The sequence below is a fragment of the Equus caballus genome, chromosome X (assembly GCF_041296265.1).
Source record: "Equus caballus isolate H_3958 breed thoroughbred chromosome X, TB-T2T, whole genome shotgun sequence".
NCBI lineage: Eukaryota > Metazoa > Chordata > Mammalia > Perissodactyla > Equidae > Equus > Equus caballus.
In genome coordinates this window covers 107,186,032-107,210,125 of record NC_091715.1, presented here as the reverse complement: position 1 = coordinate 107,210,125, position 24,094 = coordinate 107,186,032, and the positions used below count along the sequence as shown (strand labels likewise).

The window sequence follows — 24,094 nt, the reverse complement described above, 5'->3', positions numbered from 1 at the left end:
CAAATTTTCCATAATAATAAATCTTTTAAAATCTGCATATCAAGAGTTGTCTGTGAGCTGAGATCTGAGGATGCAAGAATTTTCAAGTTACCTATTCCTAAGCACTTCTGAAGTTCTGGTTGAAGGACATGGACTATTCAGGCACTCCCAGACACTTGGAAATGGGGATTGATATAACGAACAGGGTTTTTTTAGTCTCAATAGTGCTTAGGACATAGTTAATGGTAGCTATAGCTATTATGAGATATGATTATTATGAAGAGCTTTAACAGAATATTGCTATCCATTTATTACAGAAAAACATAGAAATATGTCTGCTAAAATAAACTAAGGGTTTTGAGTTTCTTCCATGCTTTTCCAGTACCCTACCCACACAAGTCATAAGTAGCACACAAGGCAAGCTACATCTTGTTAAGAAGTATATAGCAAACAGAATGTTTTAAGCATTTATGTAAAATGTGTATATCTGCTAAATTTCTGGAGATCAAAGGTTCAGAATGTTTAATTGTCTTTCTCATACACATAAACATGCTACATCACCACCTGTGTATTTTATACTCAAATTAAGGGGCCTCATCAATCTATGAACACAGAATTTCAGAGCTAATAGGGACCTTGGAGATTGTGTTGTTTGACTTTTTAATCTAACAAATGAAGAAACTGAGGCTCAGAAAAGTTGAATATGATTTCCCAAAAGCCAGTACTAATTCTTTTAAAATTTTTATTGAGATTATGATAGTTTACAATCTTGTGAAATTTCAGTTGTACATTATAGTTTGTCAGTCGTGTTGTAGATGCACCACTTCACCCTTTGTGCCCCCCCTCACCCCCCCTTTCCCCTGGTAGCCACTAATCTGTTCTTTGTCTACATGTTTAACTTCCACATGTGAGTGGAGTCATACGGAGATTGTCTTTCTCTATCTAAAGCCAGTACTATTTTTAAACTATAGTTTCCTCTCAATTCTAAAACACACTGAAAAACATATGTCAACCTAAAAGCTTTTCAGAAAAATTACACTAAATGGGCACTTCAATTTTGAAACACATTCTAATTTCCAGAACATTAAAACTTGAAAAATCATGTATCTTAGAATTGAGGAAATGTCTTATTTTTCAAAAAGTAGTTATTCTTTAACTGAGTGGTTTAAACTAATGCTTCCCAAACTTATTCTCTTCAAGGTATATAAAGAAAATTATAATATTTGTACTTAGTACACTGGGAGGGTACACAGACTGAGGTGACCATCCTTATGAATCTGGAGGACTAAGATGAGCACACTGGTTGGGAAGTTCTTGTTTAAACCCTTTGTATGGTGTATATTTTTAATAAATTGACAAATTGTTAGAATTTAGCACTTTCATATTTCTTAATCATAAGCCAACTTAAAATCTTCTTACATGAGACATCTGGATATATAAAGGTAACTATCAAAATACTAAAGAAAGGCTAATTGTAGATAAATACATTTTCCTTTTTTGAATTTCAGTATGAGTCTTTTCCAGCTGTCTCATAACACTTGCTCTGCTTTTTCTTTGTTTTGACCAACAAAGCATTTGACATACAGCAAATATCACTTACTCTGATCCCTTTTGGTCCTGGTGGCCCTGGAATTCCATCATCACCCTGAAAAGTATAACGTATTTAGTTTTTTTTCTTCAAAAATAGCCTTCAAATAACTAATTTATATAATAAAAAAGACTTAAATTTGTGTGAACCTTTGTGAACGTTAGTAAGAAACTCACACACCCAACGGAGAAGCATTTATTATTGAAACTGAAAGCATTCAGGTAAGTTATATAACAAAAAATGAGAAAGGCCTTTATTTACTGAGAGGAAAACTGCTGACACATAAAAGAAACTTATATCTGTAAAGTTAACTATGAATCATGCAAGAAAACAAAGATGAAATAGTGGTATAGATATTTCCCAAATCATTTATGCATAAACAAAATAAGAGCTGAAAATCTGTGCGGTTTCTGTATTATATCAATCTGTTCGCCATGCTGGTAATAAATAGCATCATCTCTGAGCCCAAATACGTGCTGTTCTTGAGTTTGCTGTTTTAAACATTTGCTTTGTTTTATAAGGCACTTCCTACTGGCAGAACTTAAGAAGGAACAAGAAAGAACCATAGACTTTCCTTTCTAGCTTCTGCTGTAGATTCGCAAAAGAGGCTGCCCACATGTATGTTCATCTATTTACCCATTTCTAGCTACAACCTCATTGCTGAGAATTTAAAGTTTTGCTTGACTAAATTTTTATTAGTTTCTATAAAAAATGGAATAAAGAAAACCTAATTCTGCTCCAAAAGGTAGGAATTTTAGTGGAACATATAGCTGGTAGGCCACTGCCTGAGGCTTTAGATAGCTTTTATTAAACTGGGACATCTTGCTTTCCATAAGTGGTTTCCCAACTACTCAACTCACAACCCTAGAGGTTCCACTGGAGGTTCCTCGATGCCTATGTCACAGCCCTTCTTTAACCAGCACAGCTCTGTTTTTATCTGTTTCATGTGGGGTTCCATGAAAAGCTTCATTTGGAGAGTTAACCTGGTGGATTAGTTTCCTATGCTGCTGCTACAAATTACCACAAACTTAGTGGCTTAAAACAACATAACTGCACAGTTCTGAATGTCAGAAGTATGACAGGGGTCTCAGTGGCAGAGCTGTGTTACTGTCTGGGGGTTCTAGGGGAGGAATCTATTTCCTTTCTTTCTCCAGCTTCTAGAGCTATCAGGATTCCTTAGCTCATGGCCTTCTTCAATCTTCAAAGCCAACAACGGTTGAACGAGTCTTTCTAACATTGCATCACTCTGACACTGATTCTTCTGCCTCCCTCTTCCACATTTAAAGGACCTTTGTAATTACACTCGGCCCACCCAGATAATCCAGGATAATCTCCCTAGTTTAAGATCAGCTGAGTAGCAACTTTAATTCCATCTGCAATCTTAATTTCACTTGTCTATGTAACCTAATATACTCAGAGGTTCCGGGTATTAGATCATGGACATCTTTAGGGAGTGGGTATTATTCTGCCTATGACAACTTCCTTTAAAAAAGTTTAATAATCTACTCTTTCCACAACAGATGCATCTCTGAGGAGATTTAAAGCAAATCTAATTCTATTTTAAAACAACTAAAAGACAGTTTGTTCAATGAATTTTTTTGTGTCTCCCTACTAAAGACAGAAATAAGACAAGGATGCCTTAATATTGTACTGACTGTACTAACCAACATGGTTAAATAAGAGAGAAACTAGAGATATAAAAATTGGAAAGGATGAGACAAAACTATCACTATTTGCAAATGATATGATTGTATGCATGGAAACCCCGTTAATTATGTGAAAAACTACTATATTAATAAGATAATTCAGTAAGATAATTGTATATAAAATTAATATGAAGAAATCAATAGCTTTCTTATATGCCAACAACTGCTGGTTAGAACACATAAGGGAAGAAAATATGCAATTTACGAAAAACTTAAAAGATGTACAAGATTTTTAAGGAGAAAAGTTTAAAACAATTCTGAAGTTCAAAAAGGATGGCTTGAACAAACGGAAAGGCACTTCATGCTCCTGGAGAATAGGATTCAACATAAAAAAGTCAATTTTCAATAAATTTAGTCACAAACTTGATACAATAAAAATAGAAATAATACAAGTTTATTTTTAAACTGGACAAGGTGACTCTAAAGTTCATATAGAAAAATAAACCAGTAAGAACACTGAGGAAAATTTTGAAGAAAAAAAAGAACAATGAGGGGACACTAGCCTTGTCAGATATAAAATTATAGCATAAGACATCAATAATTATAATAGGTTGGTTCTGGGGCTAGCCAAGTGCTGCAGTGGTTAAGTGCGCACGTTCCGCTTCTCAGCGGCCTGGGGTTCGCCGGTTCAGATTCCGGGTGCGGACATGCCACCACTTGGCACGCCATGCTGTGGTAGGCGTCCCACATATAAAGTAGAGGAAGATGGGCATGGATGTTAGCTCAGGGCCAGTCTTCCTCAGCAAAAAGAGGAGGATCAGCAGCAGTTAGCTCAGGGCTAATCTTCCTCAAAAAAAAAAAAAATAGTTTGGTTCTGATATTTGAATAAGCAGACCATTGGAAGAGTATGGAAAGTCCAGAAACAAGTCCATATATTCATGCACATTTGGTTTATAATGAAAGTGGCACTGCAAGTTAGTGGGGAAAATTATATTGGGACACACTTGTGAGGACATCTGGAAAAAAAAAATAAAGGTGGAACTTATATCACAAACCATACACCAGAATGAATTAGAAATGGATAAAATGTTTACATGTAAAAAACAAAACTATTAAAATACTGCAAGAAAACACAGGAGAATTACTTTATAATCTTACAGTGGGTAAGGCATTTCCTACTCAAAATTCAAAATCCATAAAATACCTTTGAAAAACACACACAGAGACATATGAATATACACACACACGTACACACTCAGCAAAGACAAATGACAAATTAGGAGGAAATAATTGCAACTCGCAACACAGACAAAGGGTAATCTCGCTAATATATAAATAGCTCACTGAACTCTGAAAACACCAACAATCCAGTAGAAAAATGGGCAAGTGATGAATAGATAGTTCATACAAAAGAAAACACAACTGATTCTCAGACCTATGAAAAGATGCTTGAACTCACTCTTAATAAGAGAAATGCAAACGTAAAGTACATTGAGAGAGTATTTTTCACCTATCATATTGGCAGAAATCCAAGTTTCATAATAGGGTTGGTTAAGCTATAGGGAAATTGATCTCCTTGTATATTGGTGAACCAAGGATAAATCATACAACTTCTTGGGGTGAAATTTGGCAATATCCATAAAAACATTTAAAACATGTACCCTCTGATCCAGCAATACCACTTCTAGTAACCTTACAGAGATAATCCCTTATTGGGGAAAGGAAATCTATTAAAATTGTACATCTAGCAGCACTGTTTTTAGTGGCAAAAAATTGAAAACTATCTAAATGATTATCAATAGGGACTGGGCTTGATAAATTATGGTTTCTACACACAATGGAATACAATGCAGTTATAAAAAATAATACGGAGGTTGTTTGTATACTGATATGGGATATCTACAACATATATGAAATAAAAAACAAAAGTCAAACAATGTGTTGAATATGCTACCATTTCATAAACAAAGGGAGGCAAAAATATGTCTGTATGTTTACACACATGTATGTGTATGTATATATTTTTATTTGCATGAATATTTATTAAAAATTCTTGGGGATATTCACAAGAAAATAACATAAATGGGTACCTATTATGGATATGTAGAACTCAGTGGCTAATGAACACAAGTGGAAAGGAGATCTGTTTCATTGTATACCTTCTTATGATAATTTATTTTGAATAAAGTGAATATATTATCTATCGAAAACTAAGCTTTATTTGTAAGAATAAAGAAATCCTTTAGAAAATTTTATATATACACTCCTATATATATATATATTTGTTATATATATATATTTTTTTCTTTTTATGTATCTTTACTTTCAAACATAGGAGTGTACAGATTAAAGAATAATCCTACAAAAATTCTGACTCAGTATATATGTTAATATATACACATGTACCAGAATATCCAATCACATAAAATGTACAAATTCAGCTATGTTCGGAAGCATGAGGTCATGCTGTAGGTAGAAGCAGAAAGTACTTCAATTTCAGAATCCCAAAAGTTTAGAAAGCAGCACAACCTTATCATTTTAATGAATACTGAAATGGAATCACAGCAAAAGCTCGGACTGCTTTCTAAATTTAAACTGCATACAACCACACCTTTAAAAATTATCATACTATTGTAGAATAGCTCCAGTTAATGCTAAATTATTTCAAGGAATTCTGGTGTAGTTAACTTCTTTTAGTCTGACACAAATCTTTATTAAAACTGCCCCCTCTCAGCCTAGTGGTTAAATTTGGCATGCTCTGCTTCGGTAGCCCAGGTTCAGTGCCGGGGTGCAGACCTACACCACTTGTCGGTGGCCATGCTTTGGCAGCGACCCACATACAAAATAGAGGAAGACTGGCACAGATGTTAGCTCACAGCAAATCTTCCTCAAGCAAAAAGAGGAAGACTGGTGACAGGTGTTAGCTCAGGGCGAATATTCCTCAGCAAAAGTAACCCCAAAACATGGCCACGTCTCAGCAAGCATGGTGTACAAGAACCTCCACCTCTAATCCCAGATAAACTTGGGTGCAAGAAGTGTAACTTTTTTTTCTATGGTTCAACTTAATTTCTGTTTCAAAGCATCCATTTCACTAACATGGCTGAAATTTAATCTCAGTCAATTGGAGGTCCCAACTCATTTTCACAAGGCTGTGCCTAAGTTATGGAGAGGTTAAGTAGTTTCAAGGTGTTGAGGGTGGGAGAGTCCAGTCCAAGCTGGAATTCATTGGGATGTCCCATGCCAAAAGTCTGGATGGATTGCTGCTGAGTTAGTGCTCAATTCCATCCACCAGACTCTTTCAGATCTCTCTGCTACCTCTGACCCATTCCTGGGCACATGAGAAACTTTCTGCTGTTCTTGTAACTCCTTAGACATATGAAATTCCGTTGAATGCCCCATCTACTTAAATTCTATGCAGTCGTTTCAAGTCTTGCTTTTTCCTCAGTGTAAATTTCTACTCAGGAAACTTAGCATGAGTCCCTTCTGATCTTGAATCTAACAAAAGTACCGTGACATACTGCCACCTCCTCAGAGATCATGCACAAGCATACCCCACAATCTATGCTGTGGTATAGTTAAGTGTTAAAAAGTATTTATACATTTAAATTAATTTTCCTCCTTTATTGGGAGGACTATCTGATGAGTATCCACTTGTTTTTCTTAATACTCTAATGACATGATGTGCCACTATTACATGAGATAAAATTAGGAAAAACAGGTTTTTAAACCACTTTTCCTTTCCAGGCAAATGAACAGAACTGGCTCTTTCATATATCAGTTCACCAGTCAACTTAATACAGATGGTAAAGGGCAATGAGCCAAAAGAGCCATTCTTTTAAAAACAAAACAGGAACTTCTCCCAATCTTTAAATTCACTTTATCTCTTTCCATTCCCTACTTAACATGCACATGAGATGCTATCCTTGCTCATGGTATAGGAGAGACTGCCCACATTGCAGTCGATGGGGACATGTCTTCCCAACTGATAGGACGACAGCATCTTCAAATCCATGAGCCTGGGTATGGGAAAGGGAGGGTGTATGGATCTATATCCCCTTCTTTCTCTCCCACAGAAGAGCCTGTGTGACTTCCACCTCACCAAATTCATTGATAACACCTGTCACAGGTAGTTGCCAGCACTTTGAATTTGATTAACTGCTGGATATGACAACCATCATCCAACCCCACAGATAAACGTCTGAGTGCTATGCCACTGACTACAACAAATGGACATCTCTCTAAACATGGAACTTTTTAGTATCTTAGATACCTCAGCCCTATTACACTGGACCTGATGTGTTGCCACAGTTGGACCCTGACACTACAGAAAAAAAACGCCTCCTCAGATGTCAACTTGCTCTTGTCTCAGATGGGATTAACTGAAGTATCTGGGAAAAGAGATATGGGGTCTGCCACTGCAGCTATTGCGACCTCAATAGTGGCGACCTTCTCCTCCCCCTCCCCTAACGTTATACAAATTTTCCAATTCTACTCAGGGACTCTGCCCACCAGGAGTGACTTCTGGCTATTTGATCCCCATGGTAATCAATGACTTTTACACTCCCAATACTGTGTGTGTCCCCCTTGGGGAATTATTTCTTTTGTAAAAGCCAGGCCTTTGACATTCTTACCAATGTACCATGTACATATGGGGCATTGAAAAGAGACTTCTGAACATTCAAAACAGCCCCTCCCATGGGTCATATCATACTAAATAGAGTAAGAGAAGAACTCTCAAACCAGACTCTGGTTACTCAGGAGAATTGTCATGTGGTATTACTGACTCTATGCTCATGAGTATGCTCCAGGCAACTTTTCCCACTATCAGGGTCATTCAATTAGAAAAGGTTGTGTGCAACCTGTCCTTGACCTCTACTAAATCATTAATGACACTACTTCAGCTTTGGAAGCACAAGAGACGTGCCTCAATTACTTGGCCCAAGTAGTGTTGGGTAACAGCATAGCCCTCAACTTCCTGCTGGCCAACCAAGGAGGGGTCTTGCTATTGCCAGTATCTCGTGTTGCACCTAGATGCCTAAAACTGGCAAAGTAGAACAGTTCATCATGAGCTTAAGAAAAAAGGCTCTTGGCTGTCTAAATTAGATTGGGTGGGCTATGGGCCATCTATTCCTAGCTTGGCAATGGTTGAGGCTCATGGTTAACACTCAATCCTCCAGGCAGGCCTGACTGTCCTGCTTGGAATAATTTTGATCATGACCATGATTCTCTGTGGCCTCAGACTAATTACCCAATTTTTGTCATGGCCCCTCAAAGTCCAACCCATTCAGGTCCATGATGGCATAGCCTATGTTTCTCACTTGGGTCCTGAAAAATCAAGAGATGGAATTTAGGAGTCTGGTTCCTGGCTAAAAACCTATGTGTGATTTTTCAGGCTCAACCATAGGCAATTACAAAGGCCTTATGGTAGGCCTCATACAGGAAAGCTGCCCATCCCACACGAGACTTAGTGCACAGACAATGCATGGCGCTCTCTAAAGGGAGTTGTAGACAAGGATTCAGGCCCCTTGGCTTGTCATGCTCTTATGCATGTCTGCATTGAAAGACCTCTTTATCTGGAGACTTACTGGAGACCTTTTTAATGGGAGAGAGGGTAACCTTAAGGAAACTTTTTCTGCACTCTGAGTCAGTAGTTTTCCACTCCTAGCCCTTCCCCCTCTCCCTTCTCCCACCCCACCTGGGGTCTATAGAAAACAACAGGAGTTTTTTGCTCCCAGCTCCCTCAGCAGTGAAACAATTCCCTATGTCTATTCTGATCCATCTGACTCTCACTGGCACTCTTCCATGCAGAAAAATGGAACAGTGGGGAAGTTGGCCCTTTCTTTGCTTTAACGTTTTGCTTATACTGTCACAGTAAGTAACTCAAGGCTTGACTGTTACTTTCCTTTTGGCTTGTTGTCTTAACTACTCTGACACCTGGCAGTTCAGCTCTATCCAGCTCAGCTGAGCTCCTGACAGAACTTAATTTTTGTTAAGGATCCTATTAACCACACACAATTAATAGATCTTCCAAAAACATCTGAATATGGCAATAAAATTCATTTTTTTAAAAAAAACTAACAATAAAGTATAAACTCTAGGACATTGTATTGTTTTATTTAAATATTAGTTTCTGGCTATAATTCAGTAAGTTTGTATTTGATTTGACACCTACTTCCACATTTAAGATGGCTTAATTCCTCTGGTAGTACTGGTTGGCAACTTGGCACATACCTTTTGTCCCCGAGGCCCTGGAGGCCCTTCTGGACCTGGAAATCCAGGCAAACCTGGATGGCCTTTCAAACCTGGAAATCCTCTCTCCCCCTGCAATTGAACAAGAATGAAAGGCAAAGTCATTTGCGAATTTTGAAGCACAGGTATGGCTGCGATTCAAAAAGATCAAAAGACCATCTAGAGAAAACTAACTTGATTTAATGGTACTAAATTCACAGTATCCACCCACATAGGGAAACCTGTAAGATCTGAGTGAAAAAACACAAACCACTCTGAATTGATATCATATATGGTAATATAATCTCTTGCTTTCTTGTAAAAGTAAAAAGCATATCAGAGGTGAAGTGAGGTTTAAACACAGTGACATTAAGAGTTTAACAGGGAAGATGGCAATAAATCCAGGAAACCAGGTCTTAAGGGTTACATGAAATAAATATGGTGCAGGGATGAAGAAGGATAAAAGAAAACCGTCAGAGAAGCTTTCAGACTTGTAAAGTAGAAGACTTGCAGGAATAATCAAAATGGAAACCATTAGCTGACTGAAGATAAATTAACCAGAAAAAGGCTCTAGAACATCAAAAATTCAAAAGAATGCATGTCTATTGAAGAAAACAAAAAATATATACATAAAGAAAACAACACCAGTAATTCTTCTACTCAGAATTACTATTTGAATTGTGATTTAAGTCCCAGTTCTGACTACAGCACTTATCAACACCAGCACGGGAGGGCTACCTACCTACCAGTGAGGGTCCACCACAACTTATCAGCATCTACACAGTAAGGTTGCCTGATGTGTATATCTGTACAGCCAGAAAGGTAGGGACAGCAGAGCCACCATGTGTACTAACATACCATTAGATCGACACATTAGGGTTAGTTAACTTGCATACAGCCAATCATAGTAAGCATGTGAACCCCAACACCCCCAGGGGATCCAATCACAGAAAGCAAATTCACTACTATTATGTTTAAGGATCCTGAGGGCTCACAGCTCCATTCCACATGCTCCCAACTGCAGGGCTGCAAGCCCTTCCTCTACTTCCCTAAGGCTAAATGGCTGAGTCTCTGGCCAGAGGCTCCGGATCTCATTCTGGGAACCCTCTCACCAAATTCTATCCACAGTGACAGCCTAGGCAGCACCTGAGAAAGAGAAAACATTCATATCTATAAGACAACTGACTAACGGGCCATTGGGGGCACATACCCTTAGATGTTAAAGTACAATAGACTTTTATTCATACTCCCAGTGTGTGTGTGTGTGTGTGTGTGTGTGTGTGTGTGTGTGTGTGTGTGCACATGTGTGTGGTAAGTACTAAGTTTAGTCTAGAAAGCTTAGATAATTCTCTATTGAATAATTCCTTGTTCCATTGAATCATCCTATAACAAATATAAGTACTTTCAAAAGGTTACTTCTGGTCAATTTCCACTTATTACTTCAAAGCCAACGAAGCAAATGCTAGCCAATTAATGGTAGGTCTAAACATTCCTGTAGTTTTGACAACAATTATTATTGACATATTACTACATTTTCTATTTTCTATAAATATATTTCTTTGTTGTTTTAGTTAGTCATAGAATTATGATAATTTGGTATTCCTCAACCTCAACCAAATTATTTTAAAGGAAATACAGCAAGAAGGGAGAAATAAAGGATTCAAAATTTTAAGAGTTGGATTGCCTCAAATCATTACATAGCCAATTCCTGGCAGAGCTAGTAGTAGAAATCTGATCACAAGTGCCAGTCAGAAAGGAAGCTAAAAGGAAAAAAAAATCTAGTTCAAGAAGATTTCCATAAGTGGAAAACACTGCTACATTTTGGGATTTCCGCTGGTATTTAAGAGTATACCTCTGCCAAATCTTGAGTATAATGCTTGAAGAGAGCCATATTTTCTCAGAAGCAAAACTGCTTTCTGGGCTACAGATAAGAGAGGAATAAGCTAGAAATTGAAAAGTAGAGGGTGCTAAAAAGCTTACGTGTGTTGGTATTAATAAAATCATACATCTATAAATTCTATACCCTGAAATCTCCTCACAGTATAGTCAAAGAATGTTGTGGTCCTATCTATCTGACTGAGAAATATTATACCAAGATAGAAGGGCAGCCACTGGACAGTAGCAAAAAGAATTATGAAAGCAATCCTCAGCCTTTGAAAGGGAGAAAGTTTCCTCCAGTAGAAACTACAGAAGACTTCCATGAGGAGGGGATGAGACAGGGTCTGCCACCTAATTCTCAATACAGATGGTTAGGAAGGCTGACATTTGTTGTGTGCCTGTTGTGTTGGCAATCATTTAATCCTTACAACTAATCTAGATTTTACTGTAATTTGCTAACACAAACATAGAAAACGGTGTAGTGTGTCTATTTCTGAAGGTCAAACTTTAAAAAAAAAAAACTGTTTTATGTTGCCTGCCTGTATTTGGATAAAAAATCACTCCTATTTTTCTTTGTGGAATAATCTTCTCTCTTTGCCTGTTCCTTAATTATTGGTATTACTCTGAATTCCTTTTTTGATCCTTTCTCTCTCTTTCCATGGGAAATCTCAAATATCAACACATTTTTCCTAAAAGCTAGGCTCACAGGGCCAACTCTCTTAAAACACCTCCACTTGAATATCACACAGGTGCCTAAAACTCAACAAAAATAATAATAGAAAACATGTATTGAGTGTTTTCTATGTGGCAGAGTTTATTCTAAATTCTTTCCATCTTTTATCTTATTTAATCCTCCCAATGACAATATGAGGTAAATACTATCCTTATTTCCATTTTACACATGAAGAATTAGGGGGAAGAGAAGTTGTGTAAGAGCAAACAATATAAGCAACATTAAATTCATTTTCTTTCTACCATCTTCCCTAGTTCAGGAAATAGCACAACTTAGCTACCTCAGCCAGAAATTTGTAATAATCTTGACTCCACTCTCTCCATTACCCCTTCATCTACTCAATCATGTTATCTTCATTACTGTATTCTTAGTGCCTAACAGAAAAAATACTCAGTAAATATTCAATGAATGAACTTCCTTAATGGAATATATAAAATTCATGGCACATGCTTTTGCCCAGACTTCAGAAAAAAAAATGAGTCGGGTTAGGAGAAATTATACAAAGGTACAAAGGATGACTTTTTGTGATAAAGCTGATTTATCTACCACAAGCCAGTATTAAAAAGAAAGACAACAGACTGATTAATTATAAGTAGAGCCTAGTTTGTGAGTCAAAGGCACCCATAAAAATGCTATGATTTTACAGGAAAGGCACTTTATCATCACAATAAGAAAGTTACATGATCATGGAAATGAGAAAAAAATATTTTAAGAATAGGTTCTCAAGGAAGACATGAAATTAAAGGAAAAATGTCAGATTTCTGAGGATAGGAAAAATAAAAATTAGGACAAACTGCTATAATGACAATTGAGATTTAAATTATTTTGGATTTTAATATTGTAAAAATGTAAAAATTATATAAAAATATGGGTAAGGCAATACCCTTACTGGACAAATGAAAACAATGATTTAATTAAGTAATGCAATTATGGGCAATTTCACCCTCTTTTTGTGTATTTTCTGTTTTGTTTTTGTAATTATATATCACAAAGAAATATTTGATGTAATATAACTGGGAGAACAAGAACATGTATCTTTGGCAACTGTCAAAATGGAGATAATCTAGGTCAGAAAATCTCAAACTTTAGCTTGTTTCAGAACCACTTGGATAGCTTGTTAAAACACAGATTATCTGGCCCTACCTCCAATTTTAGATTGAGTAGTTCTGCTATGGAGCCTAGGAATCTGCATTCCTAACAAGCTCCCAGTAAATGCTGATGTCACTGGTAGAGGGGCATGCTTTGTTGTTTTACTTTTTGGGTTTTTTTCCTTTTTAGTTTCATACATTTGTTAATGATATGCCCCTCAATGAATTGTGTGACACGGTGACAAAATGAGTTCAATAAAGTCAGTCTATGAGAGGCCAAAACAATGTGTTTTGATCAAGTATGCAAATCTTCAGAAGCCAGGCTTTGTTCCAAAGAAAATGTACAGGCTGCCAAATAAAAACCTAGGAAACCTTCAAAAGGCATAATGCTTACCAATTACTCATTGTGTCATAATATATCTTCATCAAGGCACCCCAGGAAAAAATACATAAAAAATAAATTATTAGAAAATATAAGTAAGATTTTAGGAAACCCTTCAGTATTAACTGGATGCATGAGATTCCCCTTGGTAACTGACTGCATTGACTTGTTCTGTGGTCTAAATGTTTACAATGTATTGCTAATTTATTTTTTATTTTATTTTTTAATTTTTAAATTTTTATTTTTTTTTTATTGCAGTAACATTGGTTTGTAACATCATGTAAATTTCAGGTGTACATCATTATATTTTGATTTCTGTGCAGATACATCATGTTTACCACCCAAAGATTGATTACCATCCATCACCATACACATGGGGGCACACTTTGTTTAGGTAATGTTTTACTGTGACATGAATGCTAGGATGTCATCTGGTTAATTTCTCATTGTCATTGCGAGTCTGGTGAGTTTTGTTTGATTTTAGCAGTGTGCACTTGGACACATTCCTTCAGCGGAATCTATGTTTTATCATTTCTGTGTTAAACTTACTTTTTAAAAGCAGTTTTATCGAGGTAAAATTAACATACAATATATTGCACATATTTAAGCTATGCAATTTGAAAATTTCTGTCACATATGTGACAATCAAAATATTGAACATATCCATCACTCACAAAAATTTCCTTGTCTTTTCAACAAATGGTGCTGAAACAACTGGACATTCTGTGCAAAAAAATAATTAAGCTAGACACAGACCTTCCACCTTCACAAAAAATAACTCAAAATGGATCAGTGACCTAAATGTAAAATATAGAACTCCTAGAAGATAACATAGGAGAAAACCTAGATGATTTTGTGTGGCGATGACTTTTTAGATACAACAAAGGCACAATCCATGAAAGAAATAATTGATAAGCTGGACTTCAATAAAATGAAAAACTTCTGCTCTGTGAAAGACAAATGTCTCTTGACAAATGTCAAGAGAATGAGAAGACAAGCCAAGACTGGAAGAAAATATTTGCAAAAGACACATCTGATAAAAGACTATTATCCAAAATATACAAAGAACTCAAAACTCAACAATAAGAAAACAACCTAATTTAAAAATGGGCCAAAGACTTTTTTAACAGACATCTCACCAAAGAAGATATACAGATGGCAAATAAGCATATGAAAAGATGTTCCACATTATAAGTCATCAGGGAAATGCAAATTAAAAGAACAATGGGATACTACTACAAACCCCTCAGAATGGCCAAAATCTAGGACACTGACAACACCAAATGCTGACAAGGCTATGGAGCAAAAGAAACTCTAATTCACTGCTGGTGGGAGGGCAAAATGCTACAGCCACTTTGGAAGACAGTTTGGTGGTTTCTTACAAAACTAAACATACTCTTACCATATGATCCAGCAATAGAAGTCTTTGGTATTTACTCAAAAGAGTTGAAAACTCACATCCACACAAAAATCTGCACACAGATGTTTATAGCAGCTTTATTCAGAGGTGTCAAAACTTGGAAGCAACCAAGTTATAATCAATAACATTCACTAATTCATTCAAAAATACTTATTGAGCCTCAAAGAATGGAGATTAAAGTATGATCCCCTTTATCCTAGTATAACTCTCCTTAGGCCACAACTCATCATCCCTTTTTTTTTCTGGTGAGGAAGACTGGCCCTGAGCTAACATGTGTGCCAATTTTCCACTACTTTGTATGTGGGATGCCACTACAGCAAGGCTTGATGAGCAGTGTGTAGGTCCATGCCCTGGGATCCAAACCCACAAACCCTGGGCAACCAAGGTGAAGCATGTGAACATAACCATTAGACCACTGCGCCAGCCCCCATTACCCCTTTTTAATTTTCTAATTTCAATATCAGTTACTGAATCATAGTGGCCAGGTTTATGCTATTTAATCATCACCAATACTTACTTTGTAATCATCATATCTATACAATAAGGGTGCAGCTGTGAAAAAAGTGAGATAAAAATAGAGATTCACCAATCATTAAATTACAAGGACTAGATAAAAATACATGAAATTGCCTAGCATGGTATTCAGCACAGATTAGTAGCCTGATAAGTGCTTGGTTCCTTTTTAAGTGTTTTTCTCTTCTTTGCTTATCAAGTCAGTGATTTCAGTAAGATTGATCAGAGGTTGGCAGACTATAGGTCGTAGACTAAATGCAATCAGAAGACTGATGGTATAGTTCAAGAGCTAAGAACATTTTTTCCACACATTTAAAGGGTGATTAAAAAAGAAATGAGAGAAAAATATGTGACAGAACCTTGTGTGGCCCATCAAACCTAAAATATATACTATATGGTCTTTTACAAAGCATGCTTGCTGATTCCTGAGATATAGTCTAATTCTCACAGCTATCTAAAGTAAGCAGTATAGTACAATTCATTTTATTTATTTAGATGCCAAGGTAGACACCTTGTTTTTTTTTTAAATATTAAAAACACTATTTTACTTGTTTTACTTAATTTTTGAAGGCCCATATCAGATCTTACCTTTTCTCCTTTTACACCACTACAGTCACACTTTGATCCTGGAGAACATCCATAGCACGCCTATAAGGAAGAGAAAGAGGAAGGAAAATCATTAAATATGAACCTCAAAACCAGAATGTGACTTACAGCTCAACTAGATTCAACAATCCAAACTTGTAAAACAAATACCAGAAAAATATCTGAAGGGATATATACCAAATTGCAAATAATGATTACCTCTGGGGAAGCTTTCTCCTTTTATTGTATACATTTTTGTTTGAACTTTTCACAATGAGCAAATGTAATTTTTATTATTTTAAAGTGAAAAGCATCTTTAAAAAAAAGATGTTAAAAATAAAAAAGAAATTCACACAACTTCCCTGTAATATAATTTGCTACTTGTCCAAGCTCTTAGGAACTCCTTTATTTTCCTAACTCTTAATCTATATTAGCAATGACCTTAGCAACTAGACACGGATGCCTCCCACTTGAAGTTGCTTGCTTCTCTGCATAGATAAGCAGTCATGGAGCATAAAATAAATACTATCTTTTACCACCTTTCTTTTCGTGGCTCCCACTCTCTTCATCACTAGTAGCTCAATCTTAACAGCTCCAAGCTTTACCACAAATGCTGTTCCTACAGCCTACATGTTCTAAGCAGCCACTGCTAACAAGTTGATTCACTCATATCAGAAATTGAGGTCCTGAAGCCAGAAAAATATCTTCCTGTAAATAAGGAAAACAAGAAGACAGTAGATGACTTCTGCCATCCAGAACTATCCTTTAATCTGGCATGAAGCTGAACTGCTTAGAAAAACAAATAGTAATTAGTTTGACATATGTAGATGGCTCAGCATTTATGTACAATAAGGTGGTATGCTTCTCATCAAGTAAGAGAAACTTTTATGTGATGTAAATACCAAATAATGTTTATCAATGCTCAGCCTTGAAAGTCTATGACTTAAAAAGAACCTTAGCCTCTCTCCCGACACTCCATGCTTTCCTTTATTCCAATCACTACCAGAATACCTTTCCCAATCCTTATCAAAGTACTGACCTCATCCTTCTAGTCATAACTTCAAACTGACTCAGCCGCAACTAGAAGCCACCCTTATGCTGGAACTCCTTTTCCTGATTATAAGAGCAAACAAGAATGGCTTGATGTTGGGGCGAATCTCTCACTATCACTGCAAAAGGCTGTTTCAGTAAAAGATGTGCTCCTGACATTTCTAACTGAAAGTCTCTTACACAGTCATTATTTACTATACATAGGTGATTAGGTTATACACTTTGGTTTTAGTATTATATGTCAACAACATAACAGGTTAAATAAACTTATTCAGACTTATACACTCATCAAACATGAACTGAGCATTACTGACGCCAGAAAACTTGTTAGGCACTAAATATGAATAAGACACAATTCCTTCTAATATATATAACTAATTCAACACATATTTATTGACCATCTGTTATGTGCCAGCCACTATGTTATGTTAGGTGCAGGGAGAGATACAAAGTCAGTACAGTATTGCTCTCTAATGGGACAGATAATCCCATACACAAAAATTTCATTAGTGTGTCAGGAACAGAGATTAATTTAAGATATATAATATTGTTTTGTGCAAACATGAATTCTAGATTACAAAGTGCAAACTTACAAATTTTAGAAGAAACTGAATCACAAGATAAGAACTGTCAATGGTCATATTCACTGAATTAGATTGTGCATATTATCAACACTCAATTACATGCATTAATGAAGGAGTAAAGCATAGTGATAAACAAAAATGGTTGTAAATCTGAGAATAATTAACATTTGACATTGGAATGTATGTCTGCACATTATATGTAAATATATGTTCACAGTTTTTTGGTGTTGTAAGTAAAAGATGGTGTGACTTTCCATTTTGATCTTTCATTAAAAGATCTTCCTTTTTAAAATACAAATTAAGCTCCTGGGAATAATGTAAAGCAATAGCTTAATAGGATTTCATTAACATGGAGAAGACATTACGTGATTTTTCTTTTAATTGTATTTCTGACTTCTCAGTATCCAACAATATCCTCCAACTCCTAATATAATTTATAAATAAACAATAAAGCTTTAAATACTCTTGCATGTGATTTTTGAAGTAATTTTATACAGTATTTTTCTTAAACATTAGTAATTTCATCTTTTGCACTTCTTTATTACTTAATATGTAGTTATAATGAGATCACTACTCAAAACATTTGGTAATTACGGACAAATTTCTTTGAATTCAATCTAAAAATTTAATTTATATTCTATTTATTCCACCTAGGTTACGATAATGACTCTGGTACACAGGGGCTTAAAAAAAAACGCAATTGTAATACACACACCAACCACTAGATGCCACTTTCCATACAGTTATAATGGTGATGCCCACAAGGAAATAGCCCCAATTTGACATCTGGTTACTGGAACAACTTGTTTTTTACCAACATCTATTAATATTAATTAGGTGCCTAACAAGCACAAAGCACAATATTAGGGCAATGAATTGTACAAAAACATGTTTAGATATGGGTGCTGCCTTCAAGGAACTTCCAATCTAGTTAAAAAAAACTAGGCTGAAACAAATTAAAACAAATGTAAATACAATGGAATAATGATATAGCAGACAACAGTAATAAAAAGAGCTCTAAAATACAAGAAATACATCTTGAGTTTACCTTAGGAATTAAATCATTAGGACAGTATGGCCAAGTCACTCTCATACTCCAGGGTTTGTTTTTTTCTTTGGTAAAATGACAGAGACAGACAATATGATCTCTTTAGGTGACTTCCAGCTTTTACAGTCTGTGATTCAGTAAGATTTACCACGTAAAAACGGGTAGTATAGTCAAGAATTGCTATCAAAGTCATGAAAGAGAATTCCCTTGAGCCTTGAAGTATACATACCAGCTCTGTAGTAAAAAAAAACAAAAAAACAAAACTTGACTTCAATTTTGAAAGATGGGCAGAAAGATATCTAGAATAAAAGTGACCACACTAAGCATTAAGATTAAAACATAAAATTTGTGTGAGCAAAGAGCCAGGTGAAACAAACATTAAGTACCTCAGTCTAAAGGACTTCTTAAGTCCATATGATAAAACTACAGTAGGGGATAAAGCAAAAAATTACTTTCAAAAACTGTGGAAAAACTATTTAATTCTACAAAGTCACTGAAGACTGTTAAAGCAAGAAAATGATGCAACTCCAGTAATATTTTAAATTTTTTAGTGTGGGAGAAAATAACAAAATGAAAAGTAAGGAATATTTTTTATTATTATGTAGTAAAACACATCATAAACCTACGATAATTAAAACAGTATGGTATTGCTCAAAGAATAGGCAACTCAATGGACCAAAATAGAAAGGCTAGAAACAGATTTGTGTGCACACACACACATATATTCACTACGTGATAAAAGTTGGCATACCAAATAGATGTGAAAATAACTGATTGTTCAACATATGGTGCTAGGACAAGTACAGAAAACAATAAATTTAGATCTCAGGCTCCTACAATTAAAAAATACCAGATATGAGACTTCAAATTACAAATAAAAGCAAACCTCTGTATGCAATAGGATCACTTAAAGAAGGTAACAAAAATTCAGAGACTAGAGCCCCATCCTAGAGATTCTGTTTCAGTAAGCTTGAGGCTGGCTACCAGAATTTGAAATTTTAATAAACACCTCTAGGTAATTCTGATTCTGGTGTTCCAAGATATATACTACAAAATAATGGCATAGAGAAATAATAAATATCCCAATAATGTGGTTAGTTAGGTATCCAGACTGATATCCCTGTTTAAAAAAACTAAAAATGCTTGAAAAAATGTAAAATATCTTAAAAGCATCAAAAGGAAGAACAATAGGATTTATCAGGACAAAATCTAGGTGGGGGAAAAACCCCAGTAAACTGACCAATAAAACTACTTTTGCCCAGAGGGCATTTCCCAAACTTGGGGAATTTGAGATTCTTGTTTCACAACTTCTTCAGTGTAAGGGTGTACCATATACAAAAGCATCCCACAATCCCACCCCCAGAAAATTTTAAGAAAAAGGTATCTTAGCACTTAGCAGAGAAGCACATGGGGAAAAAAATCCGTGAGAAACTATAACCACAAGCTGGCCTTCATACAGAATTGCAATCCAAATTAGCATTAAGCTGGGTGAGCCCCTAACCTCAAACAAATTTGTTTAGAGTAGACTCAAACTACTTTGACCTCCCAGAGGCTGGGGAGAAATACATACACATCCTATGTAACAGAACATACCTTCATAGTAAACTTCAGAGAATTCCAAAAAATTCTTTTTGAAATTAAAATAAGATAGCCCACTTGTATATCACTAAGTACACAAGGAAGCAAAATACCATACACAAAAACCAGGGGAATCACCTGACAGCAGAAAAGACATAGCAAATATTTCAGACATTGGAATTACTAGATACAAAATTTATAATAACTATTTTTACAATTATTAAAGTTATTTTTAAAAACATGACAATAATAAAGGGACCAGGAAATTGCAAAAAAAAGTCACGTAGTTGAATTGAAATAAAATATAAACTCTAGAAGAAAAACTATGAAATTTAAAACTCAACGGATTGGCTTCACAGCCAACTAGATACAGATGAAGAGAGAATTAGTAAAGTTAAAATACTTGGCAAAATGAAAAGAAATTATCTATAATATAGCATAGGGATAAAACATATGAAAATGTGAAATAATAGTTAAGAGACACGGAAGAAAGAGTGAGGGAGTATAGCATACACGTAACTAGGATCACAGAAGAAGAGGTGAGAGAGGAACTGGGGCAGAGGCAATAGTAAGAGACAAAGGCAGAGAGTTTTAAAGAAATAACTTAAAATATCTGTGATTCAAGAAGTCCAACAGATCCAATGGAAGATAAATAAAACCCCAAACTAGACGCAATATAGTGTAACCTAAGAACATAAAACTGAAGACAAGACCTTAAAAGCATCAAGAAAGACAAAACAGACTGCCTTCAAGAGAGTGACGGTTAACTTATAGATTAGTACTCAGAAGTAGAATGGAAGCCAGGAGACTGTGGAATGACATCTTTAATATGCCGAGAGAAACCTGTCAACCTCTATTTTTTACTCAGAGAAAATACCTTTCAAGAAAAAGGTGAAAATACAAACATTTTTAGACAAAAACTGAAAAAGTATGCCCCCAGCAGGACCTTACAAAAGGAAATTCAAAGGTTTTGAATATCTTCTTTATGTGAAAGGAAATGAAAATGAAATGGAAGGTCTAAAATACCAAAAAGATGAAGAAAAAAATAATACTAAGCTTAAATAAATACTAACTATAAAACACACTTATAAAAATAGGGTTCAGGGGCCGGCCCCGTGGCTGAGTGGTTAAGTTCACGCGCTCCGCTTCGGCGGCCCAGGGTTTCACGGGTTCAAATCCTGGGTGCGGACATGGCGCCGCTCATCGAGCCATGCTGAGGCTGCATCCCACATGCCACAACTAGAAGGACCCACAACTAAAAAATACACAACTATGTACCAGGGGGCTTTGGGAGAAAAAGGAAAAATAAAATCTTTGAAAAAAAAAATAGGGTTCAAAAATACAGAACTAAAAGAAAAACACAGTGATAATACAATGTAAATCAGGAGAGGATGAGTGAAGTTAAAGTATTCTAAGGTCCTTGTAATGGTGCAGAAAATAGGTATGGGTATTAATTACTTTAGAATTTTATAAGATAAGCATAGAACCTAGGAATCCTAATTTCTAGGGTAAACGTTAAATGAAGATAAGAGAGGTATTAATTCCAAACTAGTGGAGGGGGACAATATTCATTAAATCCAAAAGAAGACAAAAGAGAGAGACAGAAAGTGATATCTTAGAAAAGACAGGACAAATAAAAGAAATATATCAGTATTTGAGTATAATTACATTAAGTGTAATTAAGTGTAAAATGACCCAGCATGAGAAAATAATCAGACAAATTTGAAAGTGGCACATTATGAAAAACAACTAGCATGGACTCTTCAAAAAGTCAGTGCCATGTCATGGGAGAGATGACTTTGTGAAGGACAGCTTGAGGACCTCTGTGGACTGTCTCTTGAGCAAAACAACAACTGATAAAATTTAGAAAAAACAAAATGTAAGTCTCTGGATACTGTCCTAAGAACCTACAGCAAATGAAGAAATGCTTATTCAACAAAATTTACTAAATCTCAGTATGAACAGCAAGAATCTATGGCATTTTAACCATGTCCCATTCCCTTCCTCTCCCCATTCCCTGCACAACTTGACAAAAGTTCTGGGAGCAGACACGAACCCAGAGCTCCTTCTCCTTCCAGCTCCCAGTTGAGCACTACACTATCTCATTGGAAGGGACAGGCCTTCAGAATTTCTCATTCTCCCCCTTGGCCAGTTCCAAGTTGCAGAAGCTCTATTCCAAGCAAGAACAGCTATGAGTTCTAATCCTCTTGGCTTCCACACGTCCCCAACTCATAAGACAAAAGCTCTATCCCAGGCATGGCAGACTGAGAGTATCGGACTTGACTGCCCTAACCCAAGCTCACTCACAGAGCACAGGTTGATACTAGCAGAAGCAATCTGAGAAGACCAGATGTTACTGTCCTTCCCAGTACCTTGCTCATAAAGCAGAGTGTCACTCCAAGAGAAGCAGGCCACTGCTCCTGCCCCCAGTTCTGGAGCACTGTCACAGAGGTTTTGCCTGTTTGCTGGGGGGGGGGGGGGGCATAAAAAAAGAGAGCTCTGAAGCTCTCCCTAAGGGACCAGACTTTACTTGGGAAAAAAAGTTCAAGCCTAATGGCACTCTGAAAAACAACGGAAATTTTGGTGGCAAGTAATTAAGAGGAGGCAGGTAGTTTCATGAGAACAACAAGCCAAACCACAGATCAGTCACAAGTTTACCACAGAGAATTGTCGAAAAAGACAGGTAAGAAAAGCCATCCTGATATTGGAACAAATCTCAAAGACTGGCCTCAAAGATTACCCCTGAAAGAGGCCCAAACTTAATTGGGTCAGAATAAGGAGAAATTTATGCCCAAGGACATTGTCAAAAACAATAGAGCCATCAGCAAGCCATTTGTGAAGGCTTACAACTGGGTGAGATACCTACAGAGGCAGTCATCTTAACAGAGAGAGCAGAAAAAGAGACAATCAGAGAGAACCCCAATAAATCCACTGTCATACCAAGGTGATTGTGAAGATGCCCAAGGCTACAGACTCTAGAGAGTGACATCACAGGCTGCACAATGTGGGGGAAATAGACTTCACTAAAATAGTCCAACAAATTCATTAAACAAGCAAACCTCAAGCAGCCCTGGAAAGGAGGATCAGTATTCAGACTGGCTACAATGTATTATATAAAACATCCAGGATTAAACAGAAATTATGAGACATATAAAGAAATGGAAATGTGTCCTTTACAAAGGAAAAAAAGGCAAGGTATAGAAACTGCCTTTCACAGGGCCTAGATCTTGAAATCAGTGCACAAAGACTTCAAGGTAGCCATTATATAGATATGTTCAGAGAATTAAAGGAAACCATGTTTAAAGAAATAAAGGAAGATATGATAATAATATTTCATTTAAAAGAGAATGTCAATAAAGAAATTGAAATTTAAAAGAACCAAATGAAATTCTGGAGTTGAAAAGTAAAAAACTGAAAAATTCACTACAGGGGTTCAACAGTATATTTAAACTGGCAGAAGAAATAATCAATGAACTTGAAGACAGATTGATAGTGATTAAGCAGTCTGAAAAACAGAAAGAAAAAAGAAGGAATAAAAAAGAACAGAGCCTCAGAGTAATATAAGGCATCATTAAATGCACCAACATATGTGTAATGAGAATACCAGAAGGAGAAGAGAGAAAGGAGCAGAAAAAATAATAGAAGAAATAATGGCTAAAAACTGACTACATATGATGAAAAACATTATTCTACACATAAAAGAAGCTCAATGCATCCAAGTAGGTTAAACACAAAGAAACTACATATAGATGCATCATAGTAAAAATATTGAAAAACAACGACAAAGAGAAAAT

The 24,094-nt window shown here is 35.9% G+C and overlaps 1 protein-coding gene across 1 annotated transcript in view; it reads right to left on the bottom strand.

Moving 5' to 3' along the window:
- COL4A5 (collagen type IV alpha 5 chain) overlaps positions 1 to 24,094 on the bottom strand; it is a 225,583-nt gene that overhangs the window by 119,692 nt on the left and 81,797 nt on the right. Inside the window, exons 2-4 of the mRNA XM_001490419.6 lie at positions 16,044 to 16,103; positions 9,445 to 9,534; positions 1,580 to 1,624 (exon numbers count right to left, since the gene is read on the bottom strand). Coding sequence (XP_001490469.1) covers positions 1,580 to 1,624; positions 9,445 to 9,534; positions 16,044 to 16,103 — 195 coding nt within the window. The remainder of the gene's footprint in view (positions 1 to 1,579; positions 1,625 to 9,444; positions 9,535 to 16,043; positions 16,104 to 24,094) is intronic.